General features: G+C 35.3%; 3 protein-coding genes across 5 annotated transcripts; 2 read left to right on the plus strand and 1 right to left on the minus strand.

Moving 5' to 3' along the window:
* Nucleotides 1-80: 80 nt before the first annotated feature.
* LOC130985751 (uncharacterized) lies at nt 81-2,555 on the minus strand. Of its 3 annotated transcripts, none has more exons than XM_057908860.1 (3): nt 2,274-2,555; nt 1,993-2,069; nt 81-1,628 (listed from the first exon to the last, which is right to left on the minus strand). In XM_057908860.1, the coding sequence occupies exon 3, from the start codon at nt 1,585-1,587 to the stop codon at nt 313-315; it is 1,275 nt and encodes a 424-aa protein (XP_057764843.1). In that variant the 5' UTR covers nt 1,588-1,628; nt 1,993-2,069; nt 2,274-2,555; the 3' UTR covers nt 81-312. The 3 variants fall into 3 exon arrangements, with proteins under 3 accessions (XP_057764843.1, XP_057764842.1, XP_057764844.1); XM_057908859.1 differs by having other exon boundaries at nt 81-1,594; nt 2,274-2,527; XM_057908861.1 differs by lacking the exon at nt 1,993-2,069 and having other exon boundaries at nt 2,274-2,538.
* A 1,866-nt stretch (nt 2,556-4,421) lies between these two features.
* Nucleotides 4,422-7,186, plus strand: LOC130985748 (UPF0051 protein ABCI8, chloroplastic). The gene is made up of 2 exons (XM_057908856.1): nt 4,422-6,045; nt 6,794-7,186. Exons 1-2 carry the CDS (start codon nt 4,615-4,617, stop codon nt 7,010-7,012), a joined length of 1,650 nt encoding a protein of 549 aa, XP_057764839.1. The 5' UTR covers nt 4,422-4,614; the 3' UTR covers nt 7,013-7,186.
* Nucleotides 7,187-9,139: 1,953 nt separating this feature from the next.
* Nucleotides 9,140-9,463, plus strand: LOC131025486 (uncharacterized). Its single transcript, XM_057955281.1, has one exon. It carries the CDS (start codon nt 9,140-9,142, stop codon nt 9,461-9,463), a length of 324 nt encoding a protein of 107 aa, XP_057811264.1.
* The last annotated feature ends 7,978 nt before the right edge of the window (nt 9,464-17,441 follow it).

Raw genomic sequence — 17,441 nt, forward strand, 5'->3', positions numbered from 1 at the left:
TATTTGTGAAACCCTGGGTCATGACGGTCAACGAACTGTGTTGACTATCGGTTATGACCCGCTGGCGAAAATAATAAACATGACAAGAATTCATCAAATATATTATTATACACCAATATATACAATACTAATTCCAAGTATGGTATTCCAATACTAATTGGTCCAAATCGACCACGTTATGAAAAAAAGTCGAAATTAAGAATAAAAACACCGAAAAAGAATAATGTAATTAAGCTAACATATGAAAAAAAAAAGTTGTAGGTGTCCTACACAAGACAAGATTATTGGGGCAGGCATAGCAATATATATTAATTAGTTATTGGTGTGGGATTGCGCAGGTTGTTGCATGGCGTTGCTGATAACAAAATCCATATCAGCTATCCTGGTGTTGAGAGGCGAGTGCGGTGTAGCAAGCTCGAGCTTGTAGGACGAGGGCGAGGGCGAGGCCGACGCGTTGGCGTCTCCTAGTCTGGATTGAACCTCCATGTTTGTTTCCTGTGAGGCCGGAGGGGTCTTAGGTTTGTCCATCATGAACTCCAGCGGCTCTCCTATGAGGTCCGGCGGCAGCAACAGCGGATTCCCAGCTACCAATGCTTGGTGGAATCCGATATTAGGGTTTTTCATACCGTTGCAATTCAGAACTGAATACAGATTGCCTTGCGCCTGCGCCTCCGACATCTGCATTTGCTTTTCCTTATCAACTGTGTAAGCCAAGTCTAACTTTAGATTCGGACTCTGTTCCTGCTCCCGTGGCTGATGATCGCTGAACAGATTCTCGTGGAAATTCACATCTTGGAACAGATTTGTCTGCCTCACTTTCATCGCCGGAGGTGACGTCCGCTTCTGACCCATTTCCTGCAGCTGATCCATTGTTTCTCGGCACATCATCTCGTCTAATGCAGACGACGGCTGCGGCGCCATGGCTGCGTTCTGTAGATTCGACGGCGGTTCCTGATTATTGGTGGTCGCATCACCGTTGTTTGGTAAATTACTTTTAGAGCCTCCGGATGACGTGGAGACTTCGAAGGCCTGCATCACTTCGTCTTCTTCCACCATCCTCAGGTTCCCGGTTGGATGGACGTATGGGAACTGCTTCGACACCATTTTCCCGTCGGCGTAAGGGGGTCGGACTACCGCCTGCTTCGGCGGCTGCAGCGTCGCTCTCTGGCCCTCGTAAACCGGGACGGGGATTTCTCTCCTTTGATACATCTTAGCCTGCGGAGCCACGTCGTTTGCGGCCGTCACGGCCACCACCTTCCGCGGCTGGAAGACCACGCCGCGGAAGGGCGCGAGGTTGTTGCCGATTCTCACGGAGATGAGATATCCGGCGTCGAACGACCCCTCCACCACGCCGTAAACCATGCTCCCCACCATGCCCTCATCGTTCTTCTCCGAATCTTGACATTTCTTGGTGGCGTCTGCTGCTGCTGCCGGAGTCGGATATAACAACTGATCGGCGCCTTGATTTCTCATCAAACTTGAATTTTCCGGTGACTGTAAGGTGCCTGCGCTGCAGAGGTTGCTGTCCTTGCGGGGACGGCCGCGCTTGCGCTTCGCCCTCACCGCCACTGAAACGTCCGCCATCATGTCTTCACTAAATTGATACAACAGCTTTTACTCAGTTTCACCTGTAAATACTTTCAACTTATCACCATTTAATATCCCATTGGAGGAGTTTAATTACTTATTCTTAATAGCATCTAACATTTAAAATCCACAATGCGTACAAAAAAAAAACATAATAGTAATAACATTTAGAAAGAGCATAGCTTGTGTGTTCAATTTCATGCTTTTAATTAAGTATTAAGCACATTTAAAAGAAACAATTTCAAGTTTCTCGCCTGGAAATATAAAATTTAAAGACCTTAATTAGCATGAGGATATCGAGACGTTAATATATGTTTGGCATGATGAAACAGTGTTTAACATAAATCGACTGATTCATCCAAAAAAACATAATGCGAATGATAGAATTCATATATAAATCGTCACCTCAGTTACGAGATAAGACTCTGCGTCGATTGATTTGATCGAAGCCTCTTGGCAAAAGAAAGGTGCATGTCACACCTCTACATACAAAAGGAAACGCGTAGGAAACGCATCTAATTAGATAACGTCGCAATTTAATCCCAACATTCAATTCAATAACATTATAATTCACTAATTTCTACAATTTCACGTGCTTCTCAATCACACAAAAAAATTACAATATTTAGATTCAAATAATAAGTGACAAATAATACTGGATCCAGAATCAAAAGAGTTAAACCTACCTCCGTTAAGGCTTCGAGATAAGGGATGAAAATGATGAACGTAGCCTGAAATTCTGTTCTGCGTATCACTTTGTGTTTACAACGACGATATTGAAGAAGGAAAGTAGTAATAATTAATAAAGAAAATAGGAAAAAATAAAAAAGAATCAGTTGTGCTAAGAGAGTGTGTTTCTGTTATACGAATCTGTGAATGAATCTACGCCATTAAAGAATAAAGGAAAAGCAAAAAAAAGAAGGGAAGGAGACGAATCAAATATTGGCCGCAGCCGCAGCGCAGATTTCTGTTTGGTTGCATGTTTTTAGCATCAAGTCAAATGGTCCGTTGTGGTTGGGCCGATTGGGTCCAATTTCGAGTTTTTTTCTCTTTACCCATCGCTCACTACCTCTATCTGAAGATCCTTCGTATTTTATATGAATTCAACTTCTACATATATCTTTTGTGGATTTTAATTGAATTCATCTCTATTAATGTGTATGGTGACATTGGTGACTAGGGAATACAATATCACAAAAACATTGGTAAAATTTTATCACATGGGTGTGGATCTGATGAGGTAATAAACGTTAAAATTTATAGTAATAGAAATATGTGTCAATAAGCTCCAATAAAAGGAGATGCAGAGATATAGCTAAGAAATCAGAATTCACCTCGATTAACCCCTCGAAATAATTAATTATGAGACTAGATAGTTGCAGCATGTGGTTATACTATGAACAAGTAACCTTTTATGGCTTCAAATTATATATATGTGGACACAGTTACATTATTATAATCTAATACGATGTTTATAAATGTGCTATTGGGACTTATTAAGTTATAATCAAATATTAAGAGAAAGGATATGATAATAACTCACCAAGTTTTTCTTGATTTCATTATTTGTGACATGTTTATTGTGTTACTTCATTTGTATACAAGGTACTAATCAAGGCATCGGGGGCATGGACCTGAGACCTAAGGGCATCCACTATGGTGCTACCCATAGTGGATGCCACATGTGTGCCACCTCATCTATTACCTCCTTTTTCAACTACCTTATATTTTCTCCACTATAACACTACCTCACTTTTAACTATTTATGGACTCCACTATCATTATTATTTTACCAATAAATTTGTGTATTTAATTTTGTATTATATTTTATTTTAATAAAATTAATATAATTATATGAACAAATTAATTTATTTAAATAGTATAATTTAATTTTAAAATAAATATAATTATACGAATAAAATATTTTATTTAAATAAATACACTTTTAAAATTAATATAATTATGCTAACAAAAATTAAAATTTAAACGCGCATTTTATTGAAAATTAATTTCTTACATCACACAACTAAAATTAAAAACACAAATTTAAATACACACAACATCTTAAGTTCAAAATATGGTTGTAGCTAGAACAAAATATGAAAGAAAAACTAAAAAAAATGAAAAAAAAAAAAAAAAAACGAAAATGACAAAAAGCAAAAAAGGTGAGGAGAGAGAATGTTGGCAGCCACTTTTTTCAAGAGGGAGGTCCCACCATCATTGCCAAGAACGGAGTTCTTGCCTTGGTACCCATTTCCTTGTTGGATTCTTATTTTCTGCTCCTCACTATGGTGCTACCAGGTTCTATCTTTGCCACATGGGCATAAGGATCTCCCATAGTGGAAGCCCTAAGTAGGGGTATAAAGCTGGTTTTAGAGAACGAAGCGGGCCGGCCCCCAGTAAAGATTATCCTAAAGCCCCAGCCCATTTTCTGATAATTCTCCATGTCATGCTTAACAAAAAAGACTATTTTAGTACAATTTCAATACTCAAACTTAAATCTAGGTTTGAGTCCATCATAATATCGCTTTCTTTATTTACTTGTTAATTTATTAATTTTAAAAAAAATACTAATACTAACAATGCTAAGGAGGAATCTTGTGCATCAATGCCATCTAAAATAATCTTATAAATTAATCACACCTAAAATGAAAATATAAGATAAAAAAAAAATTAAAATTAATGATGTCTTTGTAATGAAATTCCCTCACATATCACATGTTTTGTGTAACTTTTTTCAGTGCAATAAAAGTTACGTTAAGAGAAAAAAAAACCCGACCCAAATAGGATCCGACAAACTAATTAAGCAATTATCCAAACGGGTCGAGGGCACGTGGTGAGCATACGACATTAAGGAAAATCTCAACGAGTAGTGGCCACATAAACATAAATCGAATTCATTCCAGAAATTTATGAAAGTCGGCTATAGCTGCTGAATTGCGACAAACAAAATTCGCAGTCAAATATTTCCATCTTCATCTTCAACTTGTGTCTCCTCAACAATCTGCACCACCACAATCCGACCGCATGGCCTCGCTTCTCACCAACGGGATTTCGCCCTTTTCGTCGCAGCACGTTTCCGAATTCCCAAAGGGCCCTCTTCTGCACTCAATCCCCAAATCCCCAATTCTCAGAATCCCTAATTCAAGAACTTCCTTCAAGATTAGGGCTGATGTCGGATATGAGCCCAAGACCAGCGTCGATTCTCCAGGTAAGAAATCCTTGGACTCATCGTCCAACGGCGATGACCCACTTCAAAAATTCTTGAAAAGAGATTATAAGTGGGGTTTTACGCAAGAAATTGATTCTTTCACAATTCCCAAGGGGCTTTCCGAAGAAACTGTTAGGTTAATTTCTTCAAGAAAAAAGGAGCCCGATTGGATGTTGGAGTTCAGGTTAAAGTCTTATGAGAAATTTGTTAAGATGAAAGAGCCCTCATGGTCTGATAATCAGTACCCCAAAATGAATTTTCAAGATATTTGCTATTATTCGGAGCCCAAAAAGAAGCCTACTTTGAATAGTCTTGATGAGGCTGATCCTGAACTGGTTATGTATTTTGAGAAGCTTGGGATTCCGTTGAATGAACGGAATAGATTGGCTAATGTTGCAGTGGACGCCGTTCTTGATAGCGTTTCCATTGCGACTACTCATAGGAAGACTCTAGAGAAGTCCGGTGTTATCTTTTGCTCGATTTCAGAGGCTATTAGGGAGTATCCGGATCTAATTAGGCAGTATTTAGGCAGAGTAGTGCCTGCTGATGATAATTTCTATGCTGCTTTGAACTCAGCCGTCTTTAGTGATGGTTCCTTTGTGTATATACCGAAGAATACCAAGTGTCCCATGCAAATTTCGACCTATTTTAGGATAAACGCCATGGAGACTGGGCAGTTTGAGAGGACCTTGATAGTTGCGGAGGAAGGGAGCTTCGTGGAGTACTTGGAGGGCTGCACTGCTCCCTCTTATGATACGAATCAGTTGCACGCAGCCGTGGTGGAGCTGTACTGCCATGCTGGTGCCGAGATCAAGTATTCCACTGTTCAGAACTGGTATGCAGGTGACGAGGATGGGAAAGGAGGGATATATAATTTTGTTACCAAGAGGGGACTCTGTGCTGGGCCTCGATCAAAGATTTCGTGGACTCAAGTGGAGACGGGTTCTGCTATCACTTGGAAGTACCCTAGTGTCATCTTGGAGGGTGATGATTCTGTTGGGGAATTTTATTCTGTGGCATTGACGAATAACTGTCAGCAGGCGGATACGGGAACAAAAATGATACACAAGGGGAAGAATACTAGGAGTAGGATTATTTCTAAAGGAATCTCTGCTGGACGTTCGAGAAATTGCTACAGGGGCCTTGTGCAAGTAATGTCTGGTGCTGATAACGCAAGAAATTCCTCACAGTGTGACTCCATGCTCATTGGTGACAAGGCTGCTGCCAACACTTATCCCTACATTCAGGTACATACTTTGTGCTATGTGTTACCCTTTTGTTTTATTTCCTCACTACTCAGATTGATTGTTCTGCTTTAAAGGTTTGTTAGCATGATGATAGCAACTTTTCTGACTCTCCTGGTCTCTTTTGAGTTTTGATTATCTGAATTAAATGTTTTATATGCTCATTATTGGATTTTATCTATATAAAGTATTTATATTTGCTAGAGAGTTTTTTCTCTCAATATTTGGCTTGTTTGAATTATGCTGGTCTATGGAACTTCTTTATGTATCGATTTCATCTTCTGGGTTATATATCTAACTAATATATGGTGTTTCTACTCTTGGATCAGAAGTAGTAAGTAATATTAAATGACATCAAATCAGGATCCTTTCTGTTGTCTTGATGACTTTATTAAGCTTCTGGCTCTTGTTTTTTTTTTTTTGAGAGAACTTCTGGCTCTTGTTATATATTCATGAAATGTGATAAATGAGTCGCTATTCGGACTATAGTTCTCCTGAATACAATTTGTAAACTAAACTGGAAGCTTTGTGAAATCTGATACTGTTTCATGAGCAGGGAAACATAATATAGTACCTGAATTAAGGTTGTTTGATGTTCATCATTTTCTCAATGTGAGTGATACTAAATCTGGAGGATGCTAAAAGTAGTTAGTGCCATTCATAGCGGGTGGTACTGTATAAATGGAAGCTGTACGCTAAGTTGACGAACAATTTGATACAAGTTCCATCGTTGTTTTTGTTACGTCAACAGGCAAAAAACCCCAGCGCTCGCATTGAACATGAAGCCACGACATCCAAAATTGGTGAAGACCAGTTATTCTACTTCCAACAGAGGGGTATCGACTATGAGAAAGCTATGGCTGCCATGATCTCTGGTTTCTGCCGGGATGTCTTCAATGAGCTGCCAGATGAATTCGGAGCGGAGGTGAACCAGCTCATGAGCTTGAAACTCGAAGGATCGGTTGGTTAAACCAACACTCTCCCTGTTGTACTGTAATCTCTACATCTTCTAACTTCCTTCATATTTGTAATCGTCAGCTTTCTTTACAAATTGATGCAAACACGATCTATGTAAATTTTACAACCACACAAGGCGTATTCTTGTTACAGTTGAATGATATGTGAAATAAATTATTGTGTAAAATTGAATTCATATTCCAATAACTCCAGCTTCCCTCAGCTTCCCTCTCTCTCTCTGGGGAATGATAACCTATGGCTGGGGCTTTGTAATTCACATTGTTGGGCCTTTCCACCAAACTCTTACATTAAACCTTTTGTGAATTTATAAATAGATTTATAAAGAGTGAACAGCTGAAAAGAATCTTCAATGTTTAATTTTCTATTCACTTTATTTCATAGTTTATTTTATCATGTATGGTGTGTGCACATTTATAACAAAATTAATAATATCACAAATTATTTTTTGAGAGAATGACATAAGATAAGACAGTGGCGTTCCCTACAAAGCGAATATGAGGTAATCCGGTCATTTCAATCACGAAAAAGTAGCGGTGCTTAAAAAATTGCCGGCAACGGCAACACTATATGATTATTCTTCTTTTCTTTTTTAATCAATAATTAAATTTAAAAATCACGTCATGTTATACTCGAATTCAAAATTTTTGTGCTTATGCATTAAGGTATCTATCGCTAGACCAACACAGACATCTATTGCTAGACCAATACACATACTATATGATTATTTTTATTATTTGGTGATGATGTAACTGTATAATAACAAAAATAATTGGAGTTGACTAAGGAAAAAGGCATGGGCTCAACTCTCTCTTCGTCCTTTTGGGGCCCCGGAGGAATGAATGGGTTGAAATCTGAGCTCAAAAACAAGAAGAGCGATGGCTCAATGAGAGAGAGAGAGAGAGAAGTGGGAGGCCTAAACGACATGTTCGGTTAGTTGACTTTGGGGGGATGGGGACACCTTCTGATGATGTCAGAAGTCACAAGGACTATAGCAATTAAAGTTTAACACAAATAACCAAAATAATGAAGAGGAGAATGACGTTATTAGTTGGATGAATTAATATTGCATTGCTTCTTAATCATTTATCTCATATTTATGCTCAACTATTTTGGCAATTACTCTGTCCGCTTGTAATAATGCCGCCGCCCTCCCCAGTTTTATTAGCAAATTATTAATATCTGTAATTGCTGACCTCGGAGTAATCCCAAATGCACAGATTATAGATTTTAACAATAACGAAAAAAAATCAAATTCTTCTCACTCTTTATTAAAGTTAACTGAAAATTACGCTCATCAACATAATCAAGCCCTATACTAGCATTCTGTAAAGGGTCTTAAATCAGGTTTGACAGAGTAAAAATAATTACTCCCTCCGTCCCACCATTTTAGTCCCCTCCCACTTTTCACACATATTAAGAAAATGTATTTAATTTTTATATTTTTTTATCTTTTATACCCTTATTTATTATTTTCACACACCCTTTTCACATTTAAGTGAAGCATTAAATAAGGTTAATTTAGTAAAAACAATGCTTTTATATAATATTAATTAGAAAAGTGGACTATCTTTTTGGGACATCTCAAAATAGAATAAGGGACTAAAATGGTGGGACGGAGGGAGTATCATTGAAGGTGAGATCCAGATAAATATTTTAAATCAGTAATTGAGTTTTGAGTTTCGTAATTCTGATCCCCCCCCCCCCCCCCCCCCCCCCCCCCCCCCCACCTCTTCCAAATTGTTTTGCTAAATTATATACTGGTACTGTGAATTTATAATTATGAAATTCGGTAACCATTTCTAAAACTAGCATTTAGAGTCAATGATTTATTTATGTACATTATTGATACCATGTTTGGAGAATCCTACTAAAAAATGTGACCCTTGTACATCAAAACAATTGCATTATTGAAATAAAAATTGAGGCCAGCTCAGTTTCTTACTAAAATTCAACCCATTAAATATGGCACATGCACCGTTCCATCCCCACAAGACACTCCCTTCGATCACTCCAATATCATTTCACTATAAATACAGCACCAAAACTCTAAAATATGAGCAAATAAAGTCTCACTCAGAAACTCGCCTCTCCAATTCATTTCTTCATCTCTGGCAAAAAAATGTCTCTGATAAACAGAGCATACGCGTATTCAAAGATGGATAACGAAGATGCGGAAGAAGTGAAGCACAGGCGCGCGCAGTTCTTGATCTACAAGTCTCTGCAGAAGGCCGACGGTCGGAGGCGGCCGTCGTGGTTGCGAGTGAAGATGTTCAAGTTGAGGATCAAAATTGGCAAGAGGTTCAGAAAGGGCTTCTCCTCAACACTCTTCTTTTCCGCTAAGGCTGATTTCTACAGACAGATTGCTTTTCTGATCAAATCTTGCAAGCATTTGTTACATGCCAAACATGAGCCGGTCACCGGGAATCTTCATCCAATATTCTGATATATTTTTTTCATTTACTTTTGTTTTCTTGCCTTTTTTTTGAAATAATTTGTGGATTACGTTGTGATGGTATCAATGGAGCGTTAATTGTGCTGATTGATTATTAGAATGGAGTAAAAAGTTACTTAATATATAGTATAGCTTAATTAAGAAGTACTTAATTTGTTTGAATGTGTTGTGTTGCGTGTAATTGTACAGAAATGCTAATATTTGTTGTCGATTATTGATGAGGTTTGTGGTTGAATTAAATGGATCAGTGGCCATCACGTTCGCCGCCGAGTAGATAATTTGTTGACGTGTTCCGAAATTTTTTGATATAGCAGCGCCCAAATACCATGAAAGTTGGTCGCTACATCAGTAACAATAAAAAGGAAGAAAGAAAAATTGATGGGAAGATACCGTTTCATGGTCTGTATCTGACCGACCCCAGGTCCCAACTATTGAAAATAGGGATAAAAAGTGTGAAACATGTCATACACCTATTAGTTATCTAGAGTTTTTTTAAAAGTGTTATTGTAGGTCTTATTTTGAAAGAAAAAAAACAAGATTTATAGTTTTTTCATTTTCTATAAATATACATCAATATTGACATAATTATATATACAACACAATTATTTCCTCTTCTCTTCGTATAAAATCAAATTCTCTTTTTTCATATCGATCCCAATCAAAACTTTTTCTCAAATTCCTAAAATTTCTTACCCACGCAAAATTATTATTCAAGTATTGAAAATATCTCGAACTCCAAAAATTTCATTCAGTTCAAATTTGCTATGAACTCCTAAATTTCACCAAATATCACTCAATCTCCTATCCTTGGATATAACCAAACCTTTCGAAAAATACATACAAACACTTTTAGCGGTCAACAAGGTTGGACAAATCTAGGAGTAATGTTTTTTTGTTGTTTAGGCAGCGGACATCCAATTGTTAGCACTAACCAAAAAAATGATAGGTTATGATTACGCATTTTAGATTCGTATTAACAAGCTCGAACGATCAATCTTCAACTAGGCAAAGAAAGATCAGTAGAGTCACTGATCATTAATTGTCTCTTCTATTGAACATCAGATGATATACATTAAATGACACTTCTGATCAATATTTCTCGACTCTTCTGTTCAGCATCTCCTGAGACTTCTATACAATTGACATTTCTACTAAGCTTGATGCTTCTACACAGCTGATCTATCAGCAGATCATTACACATCTATCTAACAAATCTGATTACACATTTGCTATCATACTTTACATAACCATTATCATTCAAATTAAAAGATAGAGTGACTAAATTTTTATTTACATTTACGCACAACAATTTCATGTTAATGGCATCCTCCTCGTGCCTTGGGCTGTTGAACATCATCCTCTTCGGCTCGCGGCCGAAGAGGACCATCACTCAAATTTTCCAACATGTCGGTGATCTATAGGAATGTCAAAAAAAAAAAAAAAAAGTTAATTGAGGGCTCTCCTCGACATGACTCTTTATGTCAAATCAATGTCTTTTATTTCATATATCTACCTAACTAGAATAAGTGTGATATTAAAGTAGAACTCGGATGGTCTCCGGTGACCTTTTTATATTTAAGTAATTCATTGATCTTAATTAGACAGCTGCAAATTTTCAAAGTAGGCCTAAATTGTAAGGCATATATATGCTAGGCATGTCACGAGGTATGACTGCCTCTTTGGAATTTTGGGGAATTTCTTTTCCACGATTGGCTTTTCAAATGCAATAAAATCTGCCTAATATTTGGCCTGCTAGCCGGCCTAAGTCCTAAAATTTTAATGAGACCTTTCGCTCAAACTCGTGTCTATCTGCTTGTTCCATGCTCTCAAAGGTTAATTTTCTTTTTACTAATTGTTTAAATATAATTTCGAAGCACTATAATATAACACCACATATATTTTTCGCAATTATAATATTTTCATTTATTTCATCAAAGTTTGTCAAATACTCCCTCTGTTTTTTTAAAGTGTCCTATTAAGATAAATTTATTGTTCCTATTTCAAAATTTGAGAATAAAAAATGACAAAGTTCCTATTTTACCCCTTTTTAAGTGTCCTATTTCAAAATTTGAGTATAAATTTATTACACTTTGAAAATAATAAATATGGGCACAAAAGTAATACTCCAACTTCCTTGATATATGTACTTTTTTTCTATGGGACACTTAAAAAAAACGGAGGGTGTATGTTCTAAAACTACATCGTTCTACTAGTACCTGTGAAACAAAACAGTTTTATTAATTGCTGAAAAAAAGATTACAGATATTGTAGTGCGAAAAACTAAAAAGTGACGCATTAGTTGTAACTTGTAAACTAAGCATTTGCAGTTCGTACGAGGCACGATTTTTATATATATCTATATTTTTATTTTTATATAAAATTAATATCAATTCCTTAATTATCATATTTATAAATATAAATAAATTTTAACTGAATATATTTAAATTGAATATTAAAAAAATAAAAGAAGAATTCACAATAATAAAAATTGATATTATGAAAAAGGTAAAACAATAATAAGTTAAAAAAGAAACAAAAAATAGATTTATTCAAAAAAACAGATGAGAGAGAGGAGAGAGATTCTTTTTTAAAAGAATCGTCTTTAAATAAATATAAAATTTACATTTTAAATCAAATATTTACATAAAATATATCAAATTAAAGCTCTTATCATAATCTTTAATTTGGCATGTATTTTATAATTAGTTGAATTTCACAAATTTAGAAAGAAATAAACCAAAAAAAAGAAGATAAAGAAAAAAGGAAATATAAAGAAAAATATTGTTTACAAATAAATCTTCAAATTTATTATAACTACAAAACTGCCAATAAATTTTGAAATCAACTTGAATTATTTATGATAATTATAAAATTACCACTCAATTTTGATATCAACTTAAAATTAATTTCAAATTGAAATCTTGACTTTAATATAGTATAGATTTTATTGCTGAAAAAAGAGTACTGATGTCCTACTGCAAAAAAATTAAAAAGTGATGCTGTAGTGGTAACGTTTGAATTTTTTTTTTTTTTTTGTGAAAGTTACAAGTTGGAGCATTATTTTCAATAATTAAGTCCAAAAATTATTATGAGTGTGGGAGTTTGGCAATGGAGTGAAGAATGGCGACGGTGAGTTGATAAAATCAATAATGGTATAATGCTTCATTAATGGATGCAGCAAGGTACAGCCGTACAGACAATTTGACCAGCTATTCATAATCATACTATGACTATGACTATCAAAACCTGTTTGATTTGATTTCGCAGAGGGATATCGCCATTTTAATTTGGGCATGTTACCATATTTATTTCCACACCTACTCATGTGCCGTTGTATCCATACGCCACGTGCCACATGGTTTTCCAATTTGGAACTTTCTCTACACAATTCATTCTGAGTATATTAGCTTCAACATTTATTCATATAGCTTTTTTTGGTGGAAGTTGTACATTTAAATGTTGAGTTCCAAAAAGACAACTTTTCATGCTATTCAATTTGATGATGAAAACGATTTACACAAAATACTGACAATATGAATTTTATTGTCTATATAGCTTTGAACTTTGACATGTATGCACTTCTTTTGATGATATCACAATGATCGAAATTTGGGACTTTCGGAGCAAATATATGAAACCTATCATCAGGAAGAAGAAGAAGAAGAAGAAGAAGAAGAAGAAGAAGAAAACACTCACAATGAATAATCCATTGCTGGTTTGCGAGTTGTATAGCCAGTTAGGAATTGGGCTTAATGAATTAGTGCGTCAGTTGTTGGGCCCAACTACGATTGTTTTCAATTCATTTATTCAAGTTATTCTCTTTTTTGGTTTTATGGTGAAAATGTAAAAAATATTTCATTAATTTAAAGGGTAATTTTATACATAGCCCCCATTTTACTCATTATAGCCTCTTAATTTATAAAATATTTAAAATCTTAGTGAAAATACTATCTTACCCTTTACATAATCCCACATCAAATTTATAACAAAATAATCACTACAACCCAAAATACTCCCGCAAAATTGCATAAAAATGCATAGCCCCCAAACGTGAAGACAAAGATAATGAGAAAACGGTTACATCATAAATGCGACGAAAGAAGAATGGAAGATGCACCGTATGGTTCTCATGCAAAGACTTATATTGTTGTATGAAATTTCTTACTGATTTGAGCATCCCACATAACAGTGTAGATGAACAGTGCGATTGGAGGGATATAATAAGGAGTAAAAATATATATATGGATGAATCCAATTCAATGTTAATGGATCTTGAATCTTGATTATACTCATTCGCTTCTCCATCTGTTCATGGCATTTTTGGGGGGACATTGCTATGGGTAGTATGGTATGATATGTTAGAATTTAAGTCATTTTGAAGACAAACTTATCAGAAAAATGAAGAAATGAGCAACTGATTGACAAAAATTGAATTTCATGCAAATAAGTACTACAATAACAATCATTCCTCTGAATACATGGTGAAGATCCAATCATTGCATGCATCGACCGATACCGCCGCCAACAATGAGATGAGCTCCGACAGCTTTTTGACGATCATCGACTTTAATTAACGCAAGAAAATCCACTCGAAAAAAGGAGGCTTCCCATTGTTCCCAAAGTGTATTACCGATCTTCATGAGTGGGCAATTGTTTTTTAACCATCTGGGTAATTGCATCTCAATTTCTTCATATTTTTAAGGCCGTAGGATGTTGTTTTTTTCTCAAAATCGGGGCTGTGTTTTGTTTCATATATTAGAATTTCTGGGCGGGGCTATGCTGCAGATAAAATCTAAGAATTTTTTATTATTTATATAAGGGTAAAATAGTATTTTAATAAATATTTTTGATTGAGGGGTTATAGTGAGTAAAATGGAGGCTGTGAATAAAATTACCCTAATTTAAAACATTTCGTTCATGATAGATCACCACCTATCGAATTTGTATTTGGGCATTCTCTTTTTATTTTTCTGAATTTTATTTATTTGATGAAGCGGACAAGCGATTAATCATGATTAATGCATTATAATTATGAAATTAATACACTTTAAATAGAAATAATAAAATTTAATGGAAGTTAATGAATTTTAATTAAAATTCAATTAGAGCTATTTTGAAAAGAAAAAAAAATTAGAGCTGGTGCGCCGTACTTAATTTCGGGATATTATTAGATACATTACTTGTATTCCTGATATTTTTATGTCATTGCCGATAAATATTACTATTTTTATTGAATACAAATAAATTGTGTAACCACAATTTTTTGGATATAAATATAAAAACTAGCATTTACACCTTGTGCAATGCCCGGAAAATATTGTTATATTTATATAAAATTGATACCAACTCAATTCACAAAAAATAGAAGGCAAAAAAAAGTTAAAAAAATAAAATAAAAAATAATCGAAAATAGATTTATTTAAAAAAAGATGAGATCGAGAGGAGATATTTTTTTATTTTAATATTTAAATAAATATAACATTTACATTTTAAATTCAAAAAAAAAGTTACATTTTAAACCAAATCTTTACGTAAAAGTATCAAATTAAAGTTTTCATTGTGATCTTTAGTTTTATATGTATATTAAATATTCTATAACTAGTAGAATTTCACAATTTTAGAAAGAAATAAAATAAAAAATAACAAGATAAAGAAAAAGAAAAAAAATATAGTTTACAAATAAACTTTCAATTTAATTTATTATAACTTCAAAATTGAAATATTGACCTTTTAATATAATTAGTATAGATTTTAAAACTTGATTGCATAATAAATATAAACAGATTGTGTAACAACTTTTTTCATGGGATATAAACATAATTTAAAGATTACATGACAGTGAAGTTTTTGAAACTACAAACTCAAGTAGAGATGATAGCGGTACGGTGGAAATATTATAGCAAAAAGATGTAAAAACAAAGGAGAAAAGACAGTAAAACAATAATGATAATTGAAGTAAGGAAATGTAGAGGGATAATTTCATCATTTCCAGCTCCTCGTGCATAAACTCTTAGGGAAAATTCATCTTTTTTTAGTTCACGTGTAAAGTATGGAACAATTATGCCAACTAAAATTGTATCTTTGAGATCTTCTAGTTAATGAATTCCTTTATCTTTAATTAATATATCAATGTTGGTCGATCTACTCAAGGCTAGTAATCCTACTTCAAGCCTGATCTTAGCCCAGACATGCATGTTATAAGTTGACGTCTCGCCCTTTTAATCATCTCCCACACTGACTAATTTACGCATTTTAACTAGGGCTGATTGCTTCCAACATTTGACTACTTTTCTTCATGCACGGTTATTCTTTGACTTGCACAAGTTTGATTTTATATCTCCAATTATCTTAAGTTTCGATCAATTTCGATCATAAGTTCAACTTTTTTTTTGGTCAGGAAATAGGAAACTTTATTAAGGGAAAACCAGCATGGCACCAGAAGTACCCTACCAGGAGAAACATGCACAGCTAAGGCCATGCAAAAGGGGGAAAAAACAGAAAAAAGCAGTCACCACAAAACAGACCAAAATCTTGAGCTATCTTGACAGTCGACATGCTTTCATCACCCAAGTCTTGAAATCTCAGCAACAAGCATTCCAATGCTCCACAAGATTCCACTGAACTCACCAACATTCCTAACTTCTCACAACGCCAACAATAGGATCCGGACACATGACAGGAAATTTTGATAAGACTTTTCACCAAGGCATTGAAATGCTCTCTTGCCATCTGCTACAGTGAGGTAAAAGAGGAGATTGACCTGGATGTTGAACACCAAGAAGAAAAGTCGAGATCAAGATTCACCAAATTAAATGCTTTATTCCAGCTCCAAAGTCGGCCTTTGATTTCTTGAATCAGCTTTTGAGTCTCCCACCCTTTCCCTTCGAACCTACTTTCATTTCTTCGCTTCCACAGGAGCCATATAGTGCACATCCATGCTGCCTTAAGGAACTTCCCAGATCTCTTTCTGCTTCCCAGATGAATGAAAGAGAGAAAATGTTCTAGTAAAGCATTAGGCCTCACCGTGCAGAAGCCAATCCAATTCAGAATACCATCCCAAACCTTTTCCGCTTTTGGACAAGAAAGGAAAATGTGCTCCGCCGTCTCGATCCTGGAAACACAGCCATTGCATGATGATTCCTCGATTGGGATCGCCACATTTCTCTTGATCAAATTGTCGCACGTTGCCATTCTATTTCTCAGACATCTCCATGCCATCACTCGCACTTTGAACGGGACTGGAGCATCCCACACAGCTCCTAGCATCTTGTTCACCTCTTGTGTTGGTGGAGTGCTGTTCTTATCTGCCACCAGGGAGGAGTAGGCTGATTTTGTCGAGTACTTTCCGTCCTTTGACGCCTTCCATATCCATCCATCAGCTTTTCCTGCACAGGGAGATTGGTTAACAAGAAACTCGATCATAAGTTCAACTAATTGAGTGGATTTGAACTTGAGATTTTTTTTATTTAAAAATATTGATAATCACTCTACGAGTATGACCGAGCTAATGCCCATAAGCAACTACAACTTATTTTCTAATTCTCCAAAAACATTAAGGCCTTGTTTGGTGAACGAAAGAAGGTTTAGACAGGGTATAGCTATACCAGCTATTTGGTATCCTATATTTGTGATAGAGAAGACCCTAGGTAGCACAAAGCCCGACTTAAAATCACTGCTTCTCTACACATCTCAAGACCTTCAGATACATATTACACACTTCAACCATGACACATATTAGGATTTGGGATGACAAAATTACCCTATATTAATTTGATTTAATTCTTCTTCTTCACTGTGCTGCAATTTATCCAATTTGCCATCGTCTTTCTCTATTATGTCCATTGTTAGCAGCAAATAAGGTTTGAGAAAGTTGATCGAGGCTCGAGAATTGTACATTTGACCCTCATCTCATAATTAAGGGACTCAACAAGCTCACCAACCTGCTCTACAATTGAAACATTGAGGCTGC

Source organism: Salvia miltiorrhiza, chromosome 5 (assembly GCF_028751815.1).
Source record: "Salvia miltiorrhiza cultivar Shanhuang (shh) chromosome 5, IMPLAD_Smil_shh, whole genome shotgun sequence".
Classification (NCBI taxonomy): domain Eukaryota; kingdom Viridiplantae; phylum Streptophyta; class Magnoliopsida; order Lamiales; family Lamiaceae; genus Salvia; species Salvia miltiorrhiza.